This window comes from Lolium perenne, chromosome 6, assembly GCF_019359855.2.
Source record: "Lolium perenne isolate Kyuss_39 chromosome 6, Kyuss_2.0, whole genome shotgun sequence".
Classification (NCBI taxonomy): domain Eukaryota; kingdom Viridiplantae; phylum Streptophyta; class Magnoliopsida; order Poales; family Poaceae; genus Lolium; species Lolium perenne.
In genome coordinates this window covers 132,656,907-132,681,087 of record NC_067249.2, presented here as the reverse complement: position 1 = coordinate 132,681,087, position 24,181 = coordinate 132,656,907, and the positions used below count along the sequence as shown (strand labels likewise).

Genomic DNA, 24,181 nt, shown 5'->3' with positions numbered 1-24,181 from the left:
AACTTAACAGTCTCCACTGAAGTGCAGGTATATTAAACAGTGAATGGAACTAATGTGTCATCTGATGTGCATATGAGATCTGGTGGGGGATTGTTAAATGTAGATGGGCTGCAGCCCAATAAGGCAGCCCATGTAGTTTACAATTCCTGAAATCTCAAGGCCCATCACGTTGACAGCTTGGGACAGCCTCGAGACACACTCAAGGAAGCCTAAATTTTTGCTTGGTGCACCAACTGTGTTGGGTACGTGTCGGCTTGCATGTGCATGCTCGCCGCGTGTCTCTGGCTTCCTACGCATGTCAACGCGGTCGGGTCGGCTTCCTCCCAGGCTATACAAGGAGACCGATCAGATCTGGAAAACAGGACTCTTAGATCTCTCTCGTGAAGTTCCTTTTGCTGTGCTACTCTCTAGTCTTCCCCATTCCGGCGACTGCGTGCACAGCCGTCCGGGAGAGCAGGCCTCCGAAACTCCGTCCGTTGAGATCCTGCACCGGGAGACGGGCGATAAGGTTTTTGGGGAGCGTCTCGGCGCGACTGCTCGCTGCTGTTCGTCTTCATCTTCGACGGTTCGGCTGCTTCATCGACAGATCCGACTACACCATGGGCGACATCAACAACTCCCATGGTGGCGGTGCTGCTGCTGCTGGTGCGACCTTCCCGGTCGCGATGTACGTGTTTTTCCTCTCTTACCTTGCACCGCTACTTGTTCCATGTTCAGATCTGATGCATGTGCTTAGTCTGATGTGTATGGTTAAGTATGCTTGTGCATCTGTAATGTTGCTTTCGGTAATTAAACTCACACGGAAATTGCCTAATAATCCAACACATTATAATCTGAATATGTAGCGTGGCATCTGTCGAGTAACCCTAGTTGGGTTGGTGGCAATGCGATTTCTTTTTAAAGACGGGAGCAATAGCTTTGCTCCATTTGATTAATTAAGCAAAAGTTTTACAAGACCGTAAATATTATTTATTACAAAATTACTATCCGGCATCATTTCGCTCAAGTGATTGGCGCCTGCCAACACCCATAAATGTGCCTCTTTCTGAACTTATCAAATACTATATGCGAGGAGACTTGCTTTTGATGAAAGACACTAGCATTGCGTTCAAATCTTCCAAGAGATAAGCAAAGTGAGAGAAAGCATAACTTTACGGTTAGGACTAGAGCCATCCGACATCTTACCCCGTCCATTGCAAAGGGTGAAGGGCCGGGAGACCCATCCAACCCTTCACAAGGCTCCAAAGTCTAATGGTGAAGTGGCAATGAACGAAGAGGTGATCTGCGGTTTCCGTACACTGTTTGCAAAATGGGCAATGGCTTCGTCCACCCACGCTTTGCCAACCTAACTGCCTTCCAAATTTCATTTTGGTTTACAAGCCACACGAAGAACCTGACCTTGGAGGCACCCAAGCTTTCCAAATACTTTTGTTCATGGCTGAAGAAATTGAACCCAATAATTGCACCTCATAGATCTACTTGGCCGAATATTGTCCATTAGATGTGAGCCTCCAAACAATGACATCCTCAACTTGATCGTCAATGTTAACATTGGCAATAAGAGACCAAAGCTCGATGAATTGGGAAAAGTGCTCCAAGCTGAACGGGTGCAAGGCTTGTGAAACCTTCCAATTCTTCCTCTTTGAGGAGGCAAAAATAAGCGGTGCAAATATCAATCGGTTTTTGATACGTTGCAAACGTATCTATAATTTTTTATGCTCCATGCTAGTTTTACACCAATTGCTATATGTTTTGTTTACACTTCGTGGCACTTTTATGCATTTTCCGGAACTAACCTATTGACAAGATGCCACAATGTCAGTCCTGTTTTCTGCTGTTTTTGTATTTTAGAAAAGTTTTACAGGGAATATCTCGGAATTGGACGAAACAAAAGCCAAAGTTCCTATTTTTCTCGGAGCAAAGACGGAGTCCGGAGCAGAGACGGAGGAGGGCCGCAGGGGGCCAGACCTACCCTAGGCGCGGCCTGAACCTAGCCCGCACCTAGTCACATGAGTACCGCTCCAACACAATCATGACATGAACATGAACAAATTGTTAGGCCTCAATGCAATCAAATCATGTCATTGACTGCAAGTTATAGTTGCTCACCTTAAAATATGGAAGCCGTCGATTGCTATCTTTGATATTTGGGGGAGTACGAGAAGATGGAGGCCTGGTCATCTCTCCTCTGAGCTCCCCAAAAGCATCCAAGCCAGAATCATAGCTATGAGGGCAGCTGCCTGAAACAAGAAAAAAAAAGCTTCGTCTAGGAGTCTTAATCAATTCGATGTTACGTGGGAAAAAGAGGGTGGTGAATGTAAGGACTCGCTAGTGTCGCAGATCTGCGAGCCCCAACGCTTCCGCTGCAAGAGACCAGAGGCTAACGAAGCTGGAGATCTGCGAAGTTGGAGCAAGCGGTGTCAAACCCCACAGTCGCCTCTTCCCAAGAGTAAAAGTGAGGATGGGTTTGTTCTCCACTAGTGGTAACTAAGAGAACGGCGATGCCACATTGGGCACCAAACCGCGGAGCCAATTTTTCGGCTCCCACCATCACTAAGCTTGCTCCCTCGCGCACGCATTCCCTCTCTTTGCGCATGTCAACGGCTGTCCCAGGGATAACGCTTGATTCGAGCGTGTCTCGTGGGTCTTTCCCGAGGGTGCTTCAAGGTTTGTGTAAGCCAAGAACGCGTAACCTCGTTGGAAAACGAACACCCGACTTTTGCATTCATGGAGCCGGAAAATGGATTTGCGAGCAACGAAACTCGTCCATAGAGTTTCCGCGTGAGTGTACATTTTCGTAGCCTGAGCTTATTGCAGTTCGTTATCTTTCTCAAATTCAAAATCGGCATTTTTAAGCGTTCCAAAAAATCCCAAAGAAAAATCCTAGATGGAAAAAAATGAGTTTCGTCAACGTGCAGAAATATCATTAGTAACAATCTAAGTTAATATTTTGTATATCGATAGAACACATACTTAGTAACAATCTAAGATTTTTTTCTTTGGAATGTTTTGAAACTTTTACATACTGTTTTTCAATTTTTCAAAAAAAAAAACGAGTTATGTGTAGCTCGGGCTACACTTGTGATTTCCGGTTTCAGCGTGTGTTTCCCTTCAAAGTTTCGTTAACGCCTCGCTCCAGTATTATAATATTCAGCAGAATTGATTAGTGACTAGAGTATTGATGGCAGTATAGTTCAGCACTGCAGGCTCACACAGTCAGACAGATTCTGATTTAGATCCGTTCACATTTTGTTTATTTATGTTACTATATACAAGTTAAGTGTTGCACTGTTTTCACTTCAAAGCCCTTGCTTTAAACTCCGCCAGAGTGGTACGCTACTTCCAAACTGTACCGCCCGAAAGCTGGAATGGCTTTCAAGTAAATCTGAAACCGACTGAAAAGGGGTCTGGTTTCGCTTTGTTATCGAGAAGGAACATTATTTGAGTTTGTTGTAGCATCATTTGGACTTTCTGTTACTAACTGCGTATTTGTTATCACCGATTATGTTCTGCTGTTGGTGTCTTAGTGCACAGTACCTCTTTTTTTTTCCTTTTTTCTGGAGAGCTGTAGTGTTAGCTCTACTGTGATAAACTGGTCTGACACGAACGTGTATGTGTGCAAACACTCGTTAGGGCATCTCCAGCGGCGCGACGCAAATGGTCGTTTTCGTCCGCCGTGATCGGAAATGCGTCTGGCACCCTCTCCAGCGGGGCGACGCAAAGTGACCGGGCCGTCCGCGGAGACGCAAACCTGGCCCAAATATGCGCCTCGGATGCGTCTCCGCGGACACTGCGCGGACGCCGAAAGTGTCCGGTCGTATCCGGCGGACGTTTCGTCGGGCCCGCCTGGCAGCGACCCGGCGTCGATGCGTCTTCTCAAACGCGCCTGCGACTGGCGTCGCTGCGTCGTTTCGGCAGTCTGCGCCACGTTAATGGCAATGCCTCGGCTGCCGAGCGGCCGCAGCCCACCTCCGCCAACCACGTTAATGGCGTCGCCACGCGTCCCGCGGCCACCGCATGCCTCCGGCCTATATAACGGGGCCGCGCCTTCTTCTTCCTCATTCACTCCCTCCATAGAAACCCTAGCCGCCACAAAGCTCCAGCGTTCCGCCGCCTAGGTGTTCCTGCGGCGCAGCCAGCCCCGCGAGGAAGACCATGGCGGGTCCTGGTGGCCGGCGAGGCGGTCGAGGCCGCGGCCCTGGACGGCCCCGGGGACGGGGCAGGGGCCGCCGTGGTGGAGCAGCTACGGCCCCACGCTCGCCGTCGCTGCGCCCTCTTCGTCTTCCTCCGACGTGGAGGGACGCCGCTCGAAGTTCCTCCTCCGCATCGACGACGACCCGCTCGGCATCAAGCGTCTCCCGGACAAGTTCGCCGAGTTCGTCGACGGCGTCGAGCCGGCGCATTTGCGGCTACGGGAGGCCGGCTGCAGCACGCGCCGCTGGGCCGTGGAGGTCTGTTCGACGGGCGAGAAAAGATGTACTTGCACACCGGGTGGGGCAAGTTCGCCCGTGACACGGCGCTCGAGCACGGCTGCCGGCTCACCTTCCTCTACGAGGGAGACGGTGAGATGGTCGTCAAGGTCTTCGACGACACGGCTGCCGCAGCACTACCACACCGGCGAATCCGAGTCGGACTCCGATAGTTAGAACGTAGAGTGTTCTTTCTTTGCGGCGAATACGGCTACTGACGGACGAAGCCAGTAGTGGAAGGTTTCTGTCTGTTCACCTCATCGGTAGAACCAACAAGGGCACCGTCAATCCTCCCGCTGGATTTTCCAGTTTGGGTGACTGGGTGTGCCCTCGAATGTTCTTTCTTGGCAGCGAACATACGGAAATCAACACAACTGGTTTCTATTTTTAAAATATTTATATTTGTGTCCACCATGGTACAAACTATGTATTAGTTTGTGTGAACCATGTTCTAAACTATGTATTAGTTTGTGTAAAATAATCTTCCAATTTGTAATATTTGGAAGTATGTTGAAATGAAAAAGAGAAAAAAAAATGCGTCGGGCCGCTGGAGCCAACCCCAGACGCAAACGGACACGCGGACGAAAACGGACGCGGACGCGCGCGGACACTAAAATGCGTCGCGCCGCTGGAGATGCCCTTAGATGCTGTACCAGCAATTTCTTGGAATGTCATGACGAAACAGCGTCGTCCAGCATAGCTTGCGTCAGTCCATTGGATCCCATGCCTGGCGTACTGAAGCGAGAGATATTGTATGACAAATGGTAATGGATAGAGGGTGTGACTAGTTCTTAGAGCATCTCCACTCGTCCCCCCGACGAGGCCCCCGAGCGACGTTTTTTCCATCCGGACGGCGAAATTCGGCCCAGTCGCGCCCCCGGTTCCTCGTTTTCGTCCGGATTTGACCCTTCATCCATCCGGCGAGCCCACGCCATCCCCGGTCCCCCGGGGCGCGCTCGGGGACTCCGGACGAAGCTAAACCAACCGCCCACGCCCACGTGTCTCCTCTTTCGTCCGGATTCCCCGAGCCATCCTCTTTTTCCCCGAGAAACGCCGCTTGGGGAGCACACGACTGGGAAACTACTCCTCCCCACGCCAAATCTTCCTCCAATCCGGACGAAAAATTCGCCGGATTTGGGCGTGGGGAGCGCCAACGAGTGGGGATGCTCTTAGTCCGCTGAGAAGTTTTATCATCATATCTCACTTGCAGCTCATGTTGCAATTTATGCCTAACATGAATCACGAAGTACATCTAACGTTTTGAGGTATTTTTTTTCTTAATTACATCTCCATTTGCAACTAAAAAATCTTAGTTGCAACTCTATTTACAACTGAAAAAACTTAGTTGCAACCCAACTTACAACTTATATGTATAAATTATGATGCAATCAAACCATGTAGAACTTGACGGAGCACAAATTTAATTCTCCGCTAGCTCATGGATGTGGCTAGTTTTCGATACAAGTTATGTTGCAATTTATAACAAATTGCATACCATTTTTTCATAGAAGGTAGAGTTTAAAATGCAAGAAGCTCCACAAGCTGCAAACAGCCGTGTTGCAAGACTCCAACTCCGCACTGAAAACTTGGAAACTACTAAAGACTATAACTACAGCTCCTTAGGATAAACGCAGCCTTAGGGTCATGCCTTGCAACAGTTTCCTGAGAATGAGCTTCTTTTGAATCCAAAGAAGCGAACCACTGTCTTGGTTTGGTTCAAGTCCAATTCCTCAATAAACTAACGTTTCTAATCTGACATGTCACATGCAAAGCCAATTAGCTGTGAACACCATGTAACAACCAATGGATAAAGAGTTTTAAACAATTGTTAGATGGGTCCCATCTCTGCTTTGAACCGATGTTACACATAGCAGCAAAACATCATCGATTCAACCTTTTTCTTAAACCGCATACACATAGTGCAAAGGAATTGAATATAAACTCAGCATACAGCTGACAAGGAATCTTGTCGGCATGGACGCAAGACCGGAGGCGCAAGACAGAAACAGAAAGCATAAGCCAGCCAGAATATATCAAGGTTCCGGATAAAAATCACAGCACATGTCGCTTTGCAGCAAAATAATAATAATAATAATAACTGCAGCATACTGAAAAACAAAATGGGAAATAACGAACGCTACATAGAAGTGGAGAAGATTGACAATGAAAAATTAGCCATTTTAGACTGTAAGATATGAATCAAATCAATTGTTCCTATAAGATTACACATTGGAGAATCTAAGGAGCAAATAAATTAGTAATAAAACTGCAATGGTAATGACCTATTTGTAGCATATCTTCAAGTAATAAAATGAACTTCTCCTGTTAAATAGAATAAAAAGCTAACACAGTTTCTGTTATACTTGTGAACAAGAGTTACCATGCATAGAACTAACTGAGGTTCAAAGCCAGGACTGGGTCATTCTCTGCCGGTAAACCCTGAACCATGATGCTCCTGATGCCTTGGTGGCTCACATCTTTCTAATCTATGATGATTGCTGTGGGATCTCCTTCCTTCCTGATCATACGGAGATCTAGTTCTTTCCCCATTCCGCCAGTTCCTATGTATTCTTCCGCCTCTGTCCGCACCTCTTCCTCGATATCCTGAACTGTTTTGTTTCATTGCAGGTGCTCCATCATGATGAGGCATATGCATTGACGAAGTGGAAGGAGAAGGACTCCCTCGAGGATTAAAAGGCACACCAGGTGCGACCTTCCATTTCAGGCCACACTGGGTTCCTTCAACTTCTGGAGTTCCAAAGTGCTGAACAAGAGCGACTGGAATTTCAGACGAAGTACTCGAGTTAGGCAGATACCTCTCCTGGCAAAATCCTGGAGCACCCCCCAAGTCTAAAGGAGCTTGTGCAGGCTGATGTTCCTGTTGAGGCTCAAACCCTGGAGGCGCATCATCATCTGCACCAAACCCTGGAGGCACATCATCTTCTGCACCAAATCCTGGAGGCACATCCTCATCTGCACCAAACCCTGGTGGCACATCCTCATCTGCACCAAACCCTGGAGGCACATCCACATCTGCACCAAACCCTGGAGGCACATCATCATCTGCACCAAACCCTGGAGGCGCATCATCAACTGCAACAGGAACATCGTTATGGTTGCTGTTTGTTACCCGATTCCCCTGCGACCCATTTCCAATCAAACTAGTCTGAAGATCCAATTCTCTATGTCCAGAATAAACTTTCACAGTTTTTTTATAATGGCTTTCTGGTTGATAATCCCAACGGCTCTTGCGCTTTCTTCTAGCAGAATATGAATGTGTAGAACAGTTTGCAGGTCCATCCATATAAGGAAGGATCCATTTATCACAGAATTTTCGAGCAATAGGATGAACCTGTTAAATTAACATAAAAATTGATCAGGCCAACTTAGACATTGGGGAAACTGGATGAAGCCATAGCTATTCACGAACTACAAATGCAGAGTGACAAATTACTAATTTCATATTAGAAAACCTAAACTGAATGTGAACATGGCTGAACAGGAGAAAATAATAAATAATGAGAACTGGCAAATAGCCACTTTTAGCCAGCAGCAAAGATTTAAGACAGTTTTTTTTGTTGAGAAAACGCAAAACTTGCGCTTCATCATATATAAAATATAGAGAATTTAAGTCCGAGACTGGTAAACCTTGGACCTTTTTTAACATACAAATGCATATCCAAAGTAGAAGTTATATTGAAAATGTAGAGAATTTAAGACCGAGACTAGTAAACCTTAGACCTTTTTGAACATACAAATGCATATCCAAAGCAGAAGTTGAAAAGCAGGCATGGTCACTAGTACATTACATGTTTGTCACTATGCCGGGTCAACTTCAACATCGAGTCCCTGAAGCTGTAACAATAGAAGGTTCAGAAGAAAGGAATTAAATTTTGTGTAAATAAAGCTTCAAAAGGAACAAAAAAAAAAGGTATTAGGCAACTGAGATTTTCTCTTGGCACATTATCCACCAGCTAAGGCTTAGTAAAAGACTAATATGTCAAGGGGATCACAGTACCAAAAACCTGTAATAACTACATATAGCTGCAAATCAAGAAACCACTTACATCAAGCTATAAAAGCTTTAGTTGCATATGGTTCATGCAAGGCAGGGTTAGGACATACGTCTAATAGGATGCGGAACATAAGCAATTACAAGTCTATAAAACAAGATGTTTTAGGAAACCGGAAAGTTCAACTATCTAACATACGAAAGAAATAACTCAACTACTGTCCTTTGGTGAAACCGTATGTAGTCTAAATTATAAAGTCGTTACAGAAAGCAAAATAGAAAAACATATACCACGAGCCTAAAAATAGATAACGGTCCAACCAGATACAGAATTCTTTAATTAGTATTTAACGAACTAGAACAAGAAGGTACAAATTTGAACAATCTAACCTTTCCATTCCAGCAAGTCGAGGACCCTCATTAATTTTTTCAGCTGTCAGGATTCCCCTCAAAGCTAGAAACTCCAATACCTGAAGGAAGATGCCACTCTTCATAAGGACCAGGTAATAATAAAAGCTCTATTTCTACAATTCTGTGACAAAAATGTGATTCCCAAAAGAAATGCACAGGAAAAAGAAAAAGAAAAAGAAAAGTTCATGGGACATCACAAGAGTCACGACTTCATATGAACATGTCAACTGGAAACCATACAAAGGTGATTATCTTTGAAACCATACAGCAGGGAAGTAATTCTATAAATTGATAAAATCAAACCAGTGCCAAACCTTCAGAAGCTTCCTAATTATAGGTCTTCGAAGGAAATGGTCTCTATTCTGCTTCAATATATTATGAAGCATTTGCAATCCTACAACAGAGGAGAAAAACACCAGTTCGTAACTAGAAGATTAGCTTTTATAGAGGAAGTTGCAGAAAGGCAGAAATATACCATTCATGTTGATGATATCCAAGAGGACAGCTCCTGATTTTGTTTGTAGGAGCGCATCAAGAATTAATGCAAGATCCCTTATACTGAAAAAGATTTAAAACAAGTAGCACATTTAGACCAAATAAATTATTTGCTAGGCACGTCAACTAGCAACTGTAAACCAAACCTTTTAGATGTCCCCCCAGCTTCACCATCCGCTGCAGTCCTAAGTAGAAGCCTCAAATATTCATTTGTTGAATCCTGTTTAGAAAAACAAATTGTTCAGATCACTAGTTAGAAAACATGTAAGCAAAGGGTATAATAGAAACAAATATTTACACTATTAAAGGTAGATTGATGGAATGTGAACACATGCAAATGTCATAGCCTTCCAAGTTCAAGCTATGCCTTAAAACATGCAAGCGAAGGGTATAATAGAAACAAATATTTATACTATTAAAGGTAGATTAGTGGAATGTGAACACATGCAAATGGTATAGCCTTCCAAGTTCAAGCTATGCCTTGTCATCCACATGATCACAGGCAATGAAGAAGCATTAACCTAAGAAGATTCATATTGTTTATTCACTATGTCCTTCAGCTTTTGTACTGAAGCAATGTTAGTACCACTAGTCTAATTTGTCTATTATACACTTCGTTCTTCCGCATTTGTTCTCCGGAAATGTTAGGCCATCGAGTTATCTAATCTCCTACACCTTCCCAATTTTCATCGAACAATAGCATATCTGATTATTCTCTATGTTTAATTGTGTTTCCCCGGCCTAAGGAAAGATTTCCGGTCACATACAGGGTGCTGCATGTATATACATTAAGATAGAAGAAAAAAATTGTCCAGGGAAACTCTGTTTGAATATATCTGTCCATGCATGAATATATCTGTCCATACATGAAAACCATGTATGTTGGTATCAATTTCCCTCATACCCTTTTTTGTGTTCCCAATCATCTCCTGTTAAAAGAGCCTTGTTCCATGCAAAAGGGGCATTTGGTCTACTGCACATCTGCACCTATGAGGCTACTTAAAATGCTGAACAAAATTTGCTACACAGTAAAGCGTTGTGGCACAGCAAGATGCATGGAGCATTGATGATTTGATCTGCATGAAGCACCAACTAAGATAGTCTATTCATGTACTACCTCCATCCATAAAAGGATGACAGAAGTTTGTCTAAATTCGGATGTATCTAGACACTTTAGTGTATAGATACATCCAATTTTAGATAAATCTCCGACATCCTTTTATAGACGGAGAGAGTCATAAAGTTGGTAGAGAAAATGTGCTGCGGACTACCATGTAGATCAATATATTCCCTTTCTTTAATTAGGGATTTCGAACTTAGTTGATTATTAGATAAAGGTACATACTTTTCGCCTGCTGATACCTCCATCTCGATCCAGCAGGCTGTTCAGTCTCACTTCAACTGTGGATAACGGTGAGATATCAGACATCATTGAAACTGTCATGTTAAGCGGCAAGAAAGTTAAATTTGGCAGCAATGTTTTACCTCCCAGAGTATGCTCAGTATCAATAGGACATGGTAGTTTTACATTTCTATGATGTTTTAGACTGTTTTCCTTCTTAGCATGGAAACCAGGTACTAAGCTGCCCCCCATATCAGAGCTAGGTGTTGATCTATTCATCACATTTGGAGCCATCAGTCCATCAATCGGGCTGGGAGTCTTCTCCAAAAACTCTAATGGCTGAGTGACGTATACTGGAAACTGTAAAGAACTCTCTATGTTTCGGGACACATGCACAGGAGTACGGGTGACTTCTTCGGTATCCTGTGGGCTCCATGCTTCCATAGAATTTTCTGGCTCACTAGTGTCAGATAAGATAGGCGAAGTTTGTTGGTGAGGTTCGGAATCTGGGGTTGCAGGTGGGCAGTTGTTTGAGTCTTCTTGTTTGATGGATGTTTCATGTTCAACAATGTTTGGATCTGCGACATGAGAATACGCATTTCCTAGCATTTCCTCAGCATCCTTTGAGTCTTCTCGTTGGATGGATGTTTCATGTTCAACAATGCTTGGATCTGCGACACGAGAATACGCATTTCCTAGCAATTCCTCAGCATCCTTGTAAGTGACCAGGGGTTGAAAATGCTCTGCTTCGGCATCATCTTGGGAAATGATACCAGACCCTGATATGTCTCCACCAATGTAACCCCGGCATTTGGCAGTGCCGCAAAAACATTTTTGAGGCGCAGCACCAGATACACGGACATAGTTGTAATCAAACGTCAATTCTTCACCCTGTGAGAAAATAAATATACATGACATGCGGCACATAGATATAGGCGAATACATGAAAAAAATTCTGATAATGCGATAGGAGGACCTTTCATTTGTACAACTTATAAGTTATAAAATAAACAAAGTAAATCACCATTTTCTTAAGAGTAAACCAAGTTTATAACATCTAAGAACACGCTAAGCAAGGTTATTGAGTCGTGGATCAAAAGTTAGTCGCCAAGCCTGCGACTCCGTGTATAGTCGATGAAAGTCGCTGTATAATCGCCAGAAGTCATTGTATAGTCACAAGTCGCCATGATTTTGAGAAAACGACTCGGCGACTATACAGCGACTCAAAAACCATGACGCTAAGTTTCTTCATGATAGTATTTACCTTCTTGATGTTCCTCGTAGCAAAAATTCCAATGCAAACTTCTCCGTTGACCATCCACTATTTTCAAGGAAACAACATGAAAAGTAAAATCAGGTTGTCAATAGAATATATTTTTAGTACCATCAGTATTTTTATTTTGTGTGAGTAAAAGATACTAAGTAATATCGAAGAATATCAGGATATTTTAACTGGCAGGGCAAGAAACAGGGGCAACAATGCAAACATGAAAAAAAAAACTGAAGTTTCACCTTCTCTGTACGACAATTAGGACTGCAGCTATGATTGATGAACCGGCCCAAGTTCCCCTTAGTGCAGGCATCTATTACCTGGAAAGATTCAAAGAAAAATTTATTTGTATACTGGAATCATGATGAATGACTTGAGATAAGTGGGTGGAACATAGGGTTGTGTACTTATGAGTGCACTATCATCTATTAAAGGCAGAGAGAAGGATATAAAGAGGGATCAAAAACAAGAGAAAATAGTGAAAGGCTGGAAATGGGGGGTTAACATGTAATACAATAGAAAAGAGAGTTGATGGGCAAACCATAATGACATGAAATAAAAAAAAGGCATACCTCGCCTCCATTTAGTGCCATGAAGTAGAAATGCTTCTGGCCCTTAGAAGCATAATCTCTTTGGCGGTGTTCATAAGCCGTTATATCAAGCACCTGAAAGAACGACGTCAACACCAAATTTCTCTTTGAGGTAGCATTTATACTTTGTAAAAAAAAACATGGCCGCAATTTTTTGATTTGAAACGGAACAAAAATATAGGAGGATTTGTATCTCAGCGAGTTGTATATTTGGCTTAAAACTGTGGACTGTGTAGTTAACTAGTTCCCTATATTTTGGGGAAACATCAAAATGTTGTGACAAGTACTACCTCGGGTCGAATTTAATCGATGCGCACTCGCGGTCAGCTATCGCTTCATATGTACTACCTCCCGCGTCGATTAAATCCGACCGGAGGGAGTACAACTGTAAATGGATGATGTTCATATAAGAACATATACATGGACAGATTTGTATGATGGTACCATGAAAGGATTTGGTTATTCTGAATCATGTTTCCTTTCATCCTTTTAAGAGTCCACTAGAATCAAATGTGGGAGAAAATGAACGTATTTTTTAACACAAGGGAGTCCACAAAACAGGGAATTAGAACACATATAAAAAAATGCTTTTGTGGGATCAGCGCAACCATGGTATCAGGAATATAGCAACACCACACATGCATGCACCCAACCTGTCTCATAGGACGATCACCACCAAGAGAAGAAAGAAGGGAAAATAGAGGACATAGGCAGTCTGAACTGATACCTCTCCAACATATTCAATAAGGAACCGTCCTTCTGATACTTCTTCTTGCAACTCCAATCCATAGCCTTTCTTGCCTGAATGGAACCAGCTAATTTTTGCATAGCTGCGCCTTTGAAACTGTTCCCCGTATTTTGTAAGCAAAATCAATGTAGTAGGGAAGACATGCATTAAGTACAGAAAAAGGCATAAAAATTACCTGCTGATTAGAACATTGCTCCCCGCATGGACATGTACGTTTTTCGCATTCAATATTAAGCATCCTGTTCAAACAGCCATCTCTGCAGCCCATTCTGCCATCTTGAGGAGGCTTGCAGTTGCATACCATGCTCTGATATTATTGAATGGAAAAGATTGTAAGATGAAACCGAAAAAGGCTATTCTTTTCAAATGTTAACTGGTCACCAAGCCCGTGAATCAAGAAAAAAAAAACATCAATATAATTGTGCGATGGTTCAAACAGCATAATCCACAATGAATTAGAAGAATTCCAACACGACAGAAAATGTATTACTCAGTAGAGGGTGGAACAGATTAAACAATTGTGAATATATAGTAAAACAAAAGGGGAAAGGGATTCAGAGTGATTAGGGTAAAAATATTCTTTTCTATACACTATTCATTTGTCTTACAAGTAGAGGTGAGAAATGTTAATATTTTTAGAAATTCTTGTAACCACACTTGTGTGTACTTAATAAGTTATGTAACATAGCGATCTGCTCCTCCCTGATTTAGAGTGACTATGGTACAGATGTTATCATTTTATGCACTTTGACGGCAACTTTCCCATGCCATCGGACAAGTGGAAGTGAGAAGTGGTAAGCTGATACTCCCTCTGTGCCATATTAGTTGTCGCTGATTTGGATCTATCTAGACACATTTTATGTATAGAAACATCCGAATATGTGACAACTAATATGGAACGGAGGGAGTAATATGTGGAAATGGAGGCAGATTGAATAAGTTGTCAGGCTCTGAGTCCAATACAAATAACTATGAGAATCTATACGGGTTTATAACAAATAAAAAACTGTAAAAAGAAAGTAGACGAGTTTTACATAAAAGAACACTGTAACAAGAAAAATAGATGATAATTATCAATACAGAAAGAAGTTAGTGAATCAGCAGTTCAGCGCATACCTCATCGATGGATTGATTCCTGCGGTTACGATGTAGAAATGAGTTTGTCCTAACATGTGTCCAGGATGGTGCTCTAGAAGCTACACAACAGAAAAGATGCAGAAGAGCATTATAAAAAGCAGATATTATAGAAATATGACTTGAAAGAGTAACAAAGAAAATGAACAAGACAGAGATTTAGAACCTTTTGAGTTCGATCTATCATTGTCAGCTTCATCAGCAGAAGCATCTGAAAGATCCAGCTCAGCATTAATCTCAGCGTTTGTCTTCTCTTGTGGTATCGAACAACCAGCAAATGTCTTGTCTTGGTTGTCCTTGCAAGTCCTTCACAGTTACAAGGATGGATCAGAAGCATGAAGCATTTAATAAACGAACACAAATTAAAACTAGATGCGATTACGTAACAATAATATATCACAACTGAACGTCATACACAAGATCCAAAAAGATAAATGGACGACCTAAATGCAGATTTGAACAGCGTGGCGGAACCACATGCTGGGTTGTGGGGTTACCCCGTTATATTTGCGAAGATTAAAACACCCTTAAACAGATTATCAGAGGAACAGACCAAACATGGATATGTGTAGGATACTAGAACCTAAGCCACAGAGAGAAAAAGTTGTAGCTCCACAACTGTTCGCACAGGGAACAATTAAGGAGCATTTCTTCCTCGCATCTACTGCCAAGATACGAAGAGTTAAAGCACTATACAGAATATAGGTTCTATAGAATTACATGAAGATAGTATCGACATGTCAGCTTTACACGGCATATAAGAAGGAATGCAGTGTGATGACAGTATTGTCACTCTTCTATTTTAGCAAAATTGTGCATTCCATTCAAGTAGCTGATTCAGGATTAGCAGCCAGACAACAAAAACTATCCAAACAAAAAGGAAGAACTTAAGAAAAACAAATTTCTAGCAGAGTGGAACAACACAGTACCAGACTCCAGTACAGGGATTCTCAATTAGATTACCAGACTGGTGCAACCGCGAAAACTGGTCAAAAGGTAACAGGGGGAAAACTATACCATCTGCTATTTGTTGTCCCAATGGTATCTGCCAAGTCAGCTGGTATGCAGCGCCACTTTTGGCAATCATCACAGCATACCCATGCAGCACGTGGTCGTTGTGATACAGATGCCCCGTCTGTTATGCAAGCAGAACTTTTAGGTATTCCAGTATATATAACGGCAGAGTTCTTGAACAAAAAATCATTAGCTGGACTACTATTACCTATATATAAATTTAGAATATCAACCTATTGAAATTGCTTGATACATGATAGTTAAAAAGGATTAATTAATTAAATGATAAGATACAAATAAGAGGAGACAATGAGACATACTCTGTTCATTCGTATGAGATGCTGCCAGGTCAGTAACCAATGGAGGAGGTGAAGTAGACAATCCAGAATCAAACAAAATGTCACCTGCTATTTTTTGATTCATGCCTTTTCCATCCACATATGGATCCCACATCGTATCCTTCTTCCCTCCAGAATCATCAGTTTTCTTCCGTCTCTGTGATTTCACGGTGTCAAGTGCACAGACAATTACAGGACGACCCTGCACACTCTCATGTTCACGCATACTGATACACTGTGTGACAGAAGTTGCGAGCTCAAAACAAGAACCAGACTTTGGAGGAACTGATGGAACAAGTGAATATGAATCATCAGAGAAGGCCCCAAGTTTTGAAGGACTTTTGGTGGATCCTCTATTTTTTATGTTCTTTCCCTTCATTCCATCTTTCTTCTGCCGTTCCTGCTTTCCCACTTTTTTACTTTTCCTGACAGCATTGGACTTCTCTAAGACTTGCACTTTCCCCTTACCAATAAAACCTGATATGGCGTGAGACGGATTAATCTCTTCATTTCTTGTGTTCTCATCCCCCCTCACAGTTTGGGCCCACTGCTCCAAATCTGTTGATGATGAAGCAAGGTTCTTTCCAGAGTCAGAAGTGTTGTTTTCACATGTAGCAGAAGCTACCTCCAAAACAGAGTCAGGTGAAAATCCAACACTGGCAATATTAAGAGAAGGTTCAGATGTTGATTTAGCAAAGTCTCCACAGATGTATGCAGGGCATGTTTCTTGAGTAGCACTCTCCAAGCACCTGTCTAACTGCTGCAAGTCAGTCTTTATAGACATATATTGTGCAGTTTTGTGAGCATCGCCAGAACCATTGACCAAAGCACGAAGATCCAATCTTGGAAAGTTTCCTATGTAACCTTCTGAGGAGGCATAAGTACCAGTTGTAACTGAAAAGGTAGGTTGCCCATTCAATTCATCGGATGCAAATCCCATAGCAGAAAAGGGAGGGGACTTATTTTTTGCACATGTTGAACTTTGACTGTTCCGAACACTAGGTTGCTCTTTCTTCCCAGATCTTTTATGTGACCTTCCGTTTTCAAGGGTGACCAGATGAGAATTAGAGGTAGAAGGTTCACCGTTCAGGCCAAAACCACATGTTAGCTTTTGAAGACTGCCCCAGGCAGTAGATTTCAGTGGTCTGTTGATGCCACTTCTCAGCTTTGTGATTTTTTTGGGGAACTTATTGATGGTGCTTTCAACTAGTGAGCAAGAACTCTCGACCTTGTTAGATTTGCGTGAACTATTGCTTCCTTTGCATATTTGATCATGTTTCTCAAGAGTAGGATTCCTTGATGAGGCAGATCTTCTTGGATTCCTACGTCTGGAGACACTTAATGACTCTGAATTTTGATTTTCCAATTCTTCATCGTTACCATTTTCAGCAAAGACAGTAGAGCAAGGTTTGTCAGCGACAAAATTACATGCATTGTGCTCTAGTGCCAAATGATCTGGACAACCCAATTCGATACCAGAAAAACCTTGATGGCCCAAGCCCCTATTATTTGCATAACACCCTTCCATCGTGGAAAATTTATTCTCACCTGACAGCATACCTCCTCCCAGTGAGCCAGAAGCCAGTTTCTCCATGCCTGTTTTGTGTTGAGATATTTCACCATCCTCGCCATCTAAATAAACAGCAAGGTTCCTCCCAAAAGTTGTAGGAACTGAATCTTGATGCGCAGGACTAGATACATTGGCTTCAATTTTTGGCAGCAAACCATCCATTTCCAGTTCGCGCTTAACATCTTTCTTCAAAAGCATGGCTTCCATGTGATGTGGCAGCTGCTGGATATCAAACTTTACCGAATTTGAAAAACCAACAGCATAACAATGTGGTTCCCTGCAGCGCGCCTGCAGATCATCTAGGCTTGTCTTGAGCAATGCTCCGTCACACGAAACAACTCCCTCACCCGCCAAATCAGCCTCCTTGCTACACTGACTCACTCCTGGGGCCGATGTTTCACCAGCCCGATCCGTGTTGCCATTTAATGAAACACCGATGCGCCCAGCAACAGAAGGGACTGAATCTTCATGTAACCCGCCAGAGACCTCGGGTTCAATTTTTGGCATTGAATCACCTCGTCGCAGCACATGACTGTCATCTGTCATAAATACGGCGCCATCAACCCCACGTGGCCATCGCTCGGCGCCGTGCTTAACCGAATCGGACAATCCCTCAGAAACCATCTTTAGACCGGCTTCGGTTGTCATTACCTCTGCCATGCCACCCCAGTCGCCTCCGTTACCCGCCAAACCGTCCCACTCATGTTGGCTCCTTCCTGTCTGTCTGTCCTCTGTGGCACGCATGCATAGTACATCCCTGGAAGAAAATGTTTGGCTGCAGGGAGCAATTCGCGCCTTACCCAGCAATCCGCCGTTGGCAACATGGCAAGTGTTCAAATCGTCAGACTCGGCCAGCAAATCCTCATCATCCTTGCTCATCATAGGCATCTCATCCGTTCTAGAGCCCTCCTCGTCACCAATCTCAACCTTGACTTGGAAGGGCACGGAAACAGCCTCATCATCCATGGTCATCACAGGCATCTCATCCGTTGTAGAGCCCTTCTCCCCAGCAATCTGAACCTTGACTTGGAAGGGCACGGAAACAGCCTCGACAGACGCGTGTTCCAATTTGACAGCAAGGTCGGGTTTCTCTTCGTCTTCCTCCGTGTGTGGGTTGTTGTAAGAAGTCAATTCATCGCCCATCTGAGGCGCGGGGCCCATAGGCGCAGCACCATCCTCTGCCTTGAGCGGCGGCGCGGGGGCCATAGCCGCAGCACCATCATCTGTCTTGAGCGGCGGCGCGGCGGTGGCGACGTGATCCGCCGAGCCGCGGGCGTCCGCCTCCATCGCAGCAGGCAGGCGGTCAGCAGGGAGCCGCGCGGATCGAGACCATCCAATGCACCGCCCCCACTTCGGAGTACTGGGCCGATCACGCCTGGTCCTCGCCCGCGAAGGAAACCTAAATTGTGGAGGCGCCGGAAGGCGAGACAGCAGGGGTAGACCTGATCAGAACTCCGTGGACCGACGGCAACAACCCTACTGGTATCCCGGTAGGAAAACGAAAGGAGCAGAGAAGGAACAAACCTGTTGGACGGGCGCGGGGCGGCGAATGCCTCCGGGCTGGCGGGGCCGGCGGCGGCGGGGTCCGTGGACTGTCGGCGGATGTGGGGAGGCAGGAGGCGGCCGAGCCGGCGGCGAGTCGTCGGTCGTCGCCGAGTCGGGCTGTTGACGGCGGAGGCGGATAGGGGAAGAAGGGGAGAAGGAGTATAATATCAGCAAAGGGGGGAAAAGGTAAAAAAGGGTGTGGAAGAGGTGCGGGTTGTTTGGAGTTTTTTTTTTTTTGACGGTTGGAGGTTGGCAGGGGAAGACGAGAGGGAGAAGAAAGAGTTGGAGTATGTTGGGCGTCCGTAGGTAGGTATCTACGCTGGATCTGCTGCTGGTGACAATGGTTTTTTTTTTTTTGAAACAAGGCAAGACTTGCCATTTTCATTGATAAAGAAGAAGGCGGCCGATTTATTAACGGGAAAACCGGCCAAAAACCGATACAAATGCACCAAAAACGTCATGGGAGATGACAAAATTGGGCACAAACCCCCGACCGACCTGGCCAAATGCCAACAGTCGACCACACACGCCCACGAGAGACAGCTCCGACTTGGCCGTCGAGCATCACAAGAGAACTATGCTGGGCTTGCGCCGACCGAATCATCCTCCACAACACCGGTTGCTGGTCATCGTTGCCGCAGGGGCACCCTCCACCGCAGCTCCGACTCCACAGCTCCACAACGAAGCACGAGAAGACCCGTCGGACACGCCGGTAACCGACTATCAAGCCCAAGCCGCGACCCAAACTCTGCTTGACGCCTCATCGTTGCCAAACTGCCCGTAGCGTCCCCAGCAAGGCAACTCATCAACCATCCATCCTCGAGTCCCCAGGACGAAGCCCACTCCGAGACAATGCCCTCAACAGGGAGAGAGACACAGAAGCGCCTCCATCGTCCGATCCCAAGGATCTGAGGTTTCCCTCCGGAGGCAGAACTCCGTGGTGACGAGAGGAGTCCTGAACGACGCTTCCAAGAAAGTCAACGGCACCCACAGGTGTCGCCGTCGCCAGTCCGGACCAAAGCCCGGGACAAGGATTTGGTGACAATGGTTTGACTTGCCACGGAAACTCTTTTATAGCCGAGTTTTGTTATCCACGGAGTAGAAAGAAATTATGTTATGGAGTCAATTATTAACCTTTTTCTTTTCAATTTCAAGTGAAAAAAAAATACTGTTATGGAAAGAAAAACAAGTGCCGTTGCGGATAGAGCTGCATACTTTTGGGGTTGTAATTAATTGTTGTTTGCCGCAAATCGTACACATGGAAAACCTGAACTGTTAGATCTGGGGATAATAAGCTGGAAGGGAATTACTGCCATGAATTACAGCCTTCCATTAGCAGCGAAAATCCAAGTTATGGGTCCAAGGGCAAGGAGGAGGAAGAAAGCAGCAGTTTGCGCTCCAGACCTCCAGTAAATTCAGTACAGTAGCAATAATTTTGGCAATCATTTTCTTTCGCTATACACGGGAGAAGACTTGAAGAGCGCGAGCGAGAGGCGCGGCGCACACGTGACGAAGACGCGTGGGTTTCAGCTGCGGAAGGAAAGGCTTTGCTCTGCGGTGCGGCGTCGCCGTCAGTGTCCGTCGCTGCTTCGGTTCTGGATCTGCTCTGCTGCTGCGTCACCCGCGTCCGCGTGTGAACTCTTTCCTTTCTTTGCCAACAACCTCCCTCGCCGCTGACCGACCTGCCTCCCTTTTCTTGACCCACGCGTCGTCTGTCAAAATTTCTGTGGAGCAAAATATTTTCTTCTCTGACAAAAGCATCTTCTGATGCTGTCACATCAATCAACCAACAAGACAAGTAGCTGTAGGTGAGGAAATGGTCAAGTGACACCGTTGCCCAGTTGACTCACGGCACGGAAGCAATAATAGTTTACTTACTCCGTATTATACTCCCACGTAAGAAGAGCACCATCTTCGGATCATATAAACTTGCAAGATTTTTTATGCTTATATAAGAGCATATCCAGCCGTTGGACCTCCCAGGCCGAAATCCGGCGCTAAATAGTGCCGGATGGGTAATTTTTTTGTCTGGGGTGGCCCATTTTCCCAGCCGCGAGTCCAGGATGGATGAAAGTATTTTGACGTAATACGGCGAATTCAGATAAAATTAGGCGAAGCTCGTTCAAACATAAGCGAAATTTAATGATATTTAACATATAGAGGCCAGTTCGTACATAAATAGGCTGAATTCGTACATATATTTGAATTCGGCAATGGGATAACTTAAACTTAAACTAAAACCGGCCTTCTACATGCCGAAATGGCGGTAGAAGGCCGTGTAGTCCGTGTCGTCGTCGTCGTCGTCGCTCGAGCCAGCGTCATCGTGGGGCGGCGTCGCCTCGTACCAGCGGCTCGAACCCTGGCCAGCGTCGCCGGTGCGTGGCGGCATCGGCCGGTAGATGTCGTCGTCATTGCTCTCCTCGAGCTTGATCACCTCCCTGGGCGCAGCGTTCCTTCCCGCGGCTGGTGCGGCGGCGCGGGCGGCGAGTTGTCGCACGGCGGCCAGGTCCAGCAGCTCGCCGCCGTCGCCGCTCCGCCTTTCCTCGCGCTCCTGGGCCCCGCTCGGACCACTCCAGTGTGGCGTCGATGGGGAGGTTGTTGTCGGCGGGCACCAGGTCCTTCAGCGACCTGGCGATCGCCTCCGCCACCGCGGCGTCCTCCGCGCGCTTGGCCTCCTCCTCGGCGAGCTGGTTGGCGGCGGCCGCGGCGGCCTCCTTCTTCGACGACTTCCTCTTCCGCCCGCGCTGCGGAGAGGAGGGTTGGTCGCGGATGAAGAGGGCGCCGCTGCTGCGCCCTCTGGTCGGCGGTGGAGACGTCGGTTCCTTCTTGACGAAGACCGGTGTCGACGGAGACGCCGGCTCCTTATTGACGAAGACCGGTGTCGATCCGCCAGACCTGGACGTCGACCTCGACCCAGACGAGGAGGAGGACGGCACCATCCTCCTGTAGGATAACGTTGCATAGAAAACAAAAAATTTCCTACCGCGAACACGCAATCCAAGCCAAGATGCAATCTAGAAGACGGTAGCAACGAGGGGTTTATCGAGTCTCACCCTTGAAGAGATTCCAAAGCCTACAAGAGGAGGCTCTTGTTGCTGCGGTAGATGTTCACTTGCCGCTTGCAAAAGCGCGTAGAAGATCTTGATCACGATCGGTTCCGGCGCCACGAACGGGCAGCACCTCCGTACTCGGTCACACGTTCGGTTGTTGATGAAGACGACGTCCACCTCCCCGTTCCAGCGGGCAGCGGAAGTAGTAGCTCCTCTTGAATCCGACAGCACGACGGCGTGGTGTCGGTGGTGGTGGAGAAGTCCGGCGGAGCTTCGCTAAGCGTGCGGGAAGTGGAGGAGCGGGGCGGCTAGGGTTTGGGGAGAGGGGGGCGCCGGCCACTATGGGGTGCGGCCACCTTGGTGGTGTTTTAGGTGGCCGGCCCCCTCCCCCTTGGCCCTCTATATATAGGTGGAACCCCAAGAGTTGGTCTCCAAGTCTTCGAATAAGACCCGAACCAAAAACCTTCCATATGGAGGGGAAACCTAGCCAAGCTAGGACTCCCACTAGAGGTGGGAGTTCCACCTCCCATATGGGGGGTGGCCGGCCCCCTAAGGGGGAGTCCACTTGGGACTCCTCCCCCACTAGGGTTGGCCGGCCATGGAGGTGGAGTCCCATGTGGACTCCACCTTCCTTGGTGGTTTCTTCCGGACTTTTCTAGAACCTTCCATAGAACCTTCCGCGACATTTTAATTCACATAAAATGACATCCTATATATGAATCTTATTCTCCGGACCATTCCGGAACTCCTCGTGATGTCCGGGATCTCATCCGGGACTCCGAACAAATATTCGAACTCCATTCCATATTCAAGTACTACCATCTCAACATACAACTTTAAGTGTGTCACCCTACGGTTCGTGAACTATGCGGACATGGTTGAGTACTTACTCCGACCAATAACCAATAGCGGGATCTGGAGATCCATAATGGCTCCCACATATTCAACGATGACTTTAGTGATCGAATGAACCATTCACATACAATACCAATTCCCTTTGTCACGCGATATTTTACTTGTCCGAGGTTTGATCTTCGGTATCACTCTATACCTTGTTCAACCTCGTCTCCTGACAAGTACTCTTTACTCGTACCGTGGTATGTGGTCTCTTATGAACTCATTCATATGCTTGCAAGACATTAGACGACATTCCACCGAGAGGGCCCAGAGTATATCTATCCGTCATCGGGATGGACAAATCCCACTGTTGATCCATATGCCTCAACTCATACTTTCCGGATACTTAATCCCACCTTTATAGCCACCCATTTACGCAGTGGTGTTTGGTGTAATCAAAGTACCTTTCCGGTATAAGTGATTTACATGATCTCATGGTCATAAGGACTAGGTAACTATGTATCGAAAGCTTATAGCAAATAACTTAATGACGAGATCTTATGCTACGCTTAATTGGGTGTGTCCATTACATCATTCATACAATGACATAACCTTGTTATTAATAACATCCAATGTTCATGATTATGAAACTAATCATCCATTAATCAACAAGCTAGTTTAAGAGGCATACTAGGGACTTCTTGTTGTCTACATATCACACATGTACTAATGTTTCGGTTAATACAATTATAGCATGATATATAAACATTTATCATAAACATAAAGATATAAATAATAACCACTTTATTATTGCCTCTAGGGCATATCTCCTTCAGTCTCCCACTTGCACTAGAGTCAATAATCTAGATTACATTGTAATATACCTAACACCCATGGCATTCTCGGTGTTGGTCATGCTTTGCCCTAGGGAGAGCTTTAGTCAACGGATCTGCTACATTGATTAGTGTGTACTTTGCAAATCTTTACTTCTCCATCTTCGATGTACTCGCGAATCGAGTGGTAACGCAGCTTGATATGCTTCAGCCTCTTGTGTGACCTTGGCTCTTGTGCATTGGCGATGGCACCCATGTTATCACGATAAATGATTAATGGGTCCAATGCACTAGGAACCACACCGAGTTCTACAATGAACCTCTTCATCCATACCGCTTCGATGAAGCCTCTGAAGCCGCTATGTACTCGATTCCGTTGAAGACTTCGCCACCGTGCATCGCTTCGAGCTTGCCCACCATCGCAGCACCATTCAATATAAACACGTACCCGCATTGTGACTTAGAGTCATCGGGATCAGTGTTCCAACTTGCATCGGTGTAACCACTTACAACGAGCTCTTGG

The 24,181-nt window shown here is 45.4% G+C and overlaps 1 protein-coding gene across 2 annotated transcripts; it reads right to left on the bottom strand.

Annotated features, from left to right (window-relative positions):
• Positions 1-6,626: 6,626 nt before the first annotated feature.
• LOC127334505 (uncharacterized) lies at positions 6,627-19,208 on the bottom strand. 2 transcript variants are annotated; one of them, XM_051360971.2, is made up of 18 exons: positions 18,918-19,199; positions 15,806-18,792; positions 15,489-15,606; positions 14,638-14,777; positions 14,454-14,533; positions 13,513-13,644; positions 13,317-13,433; positions 12,572-12,664; positions 12,242-12,319; positions 11,994-12,050; positions 10,873-11,620; positions 10,733-10,788; positions 9,534-9,607; positions 9,368-9,450; positions 9,207-9,286; positions 8,872-8,951; positions 8,279-8,324; positions 6,627-7,821 (listed from the first exon to the last, which is right to left on the bottom strand). In XM_051360971.2, exons 2-18 carry the CDS (start codon positions 18,678-18,680, stop codon positions 6,889-6,891), a joined length of 5,790 nt encoding a protein of 1,929 aa, XP_051216931.1. In that variant the 5' UTR covers positions 18,681-18,792; positions 18,918-19,199; the 3' UTR covers positions 6,627-6,888. The 2 variants fall into 2 exon arrangements, 1 of the variants encoding a protein (XP_051216931.1); XR_007872187.2 differs by having other exon boundaries at positions 7,689-7,821; positions 8,211-8,324; positions 18,918-19,208.
• Between the last annotated feature and the right edge of the window lie 4,973 nt (positions 19,209-24,181).

Coding starts and splice junctions, on each gene's coding strand:
- LOC127334505 (XM_051360971.2), bottom strand. CDS start 18,680: ATGGAGGCGGACGCCCGCGGCTCGGCGGATCACGTCGCCACCGCCGCG. Junction 12,051..12,241: donor CTAATTGTCGTACAGAGAAG/GTGAAACTTCAG, acceptor CCTTGAAAATAG/TGGATGGTCAACGGAGAAGT. Junction 9,287..9,367: donor GGATATCATCAACATGAATG/GTATATTTCTGC, acceptor CCTCTGTTGTAG/GATTGCAAATGCTTCATAAT.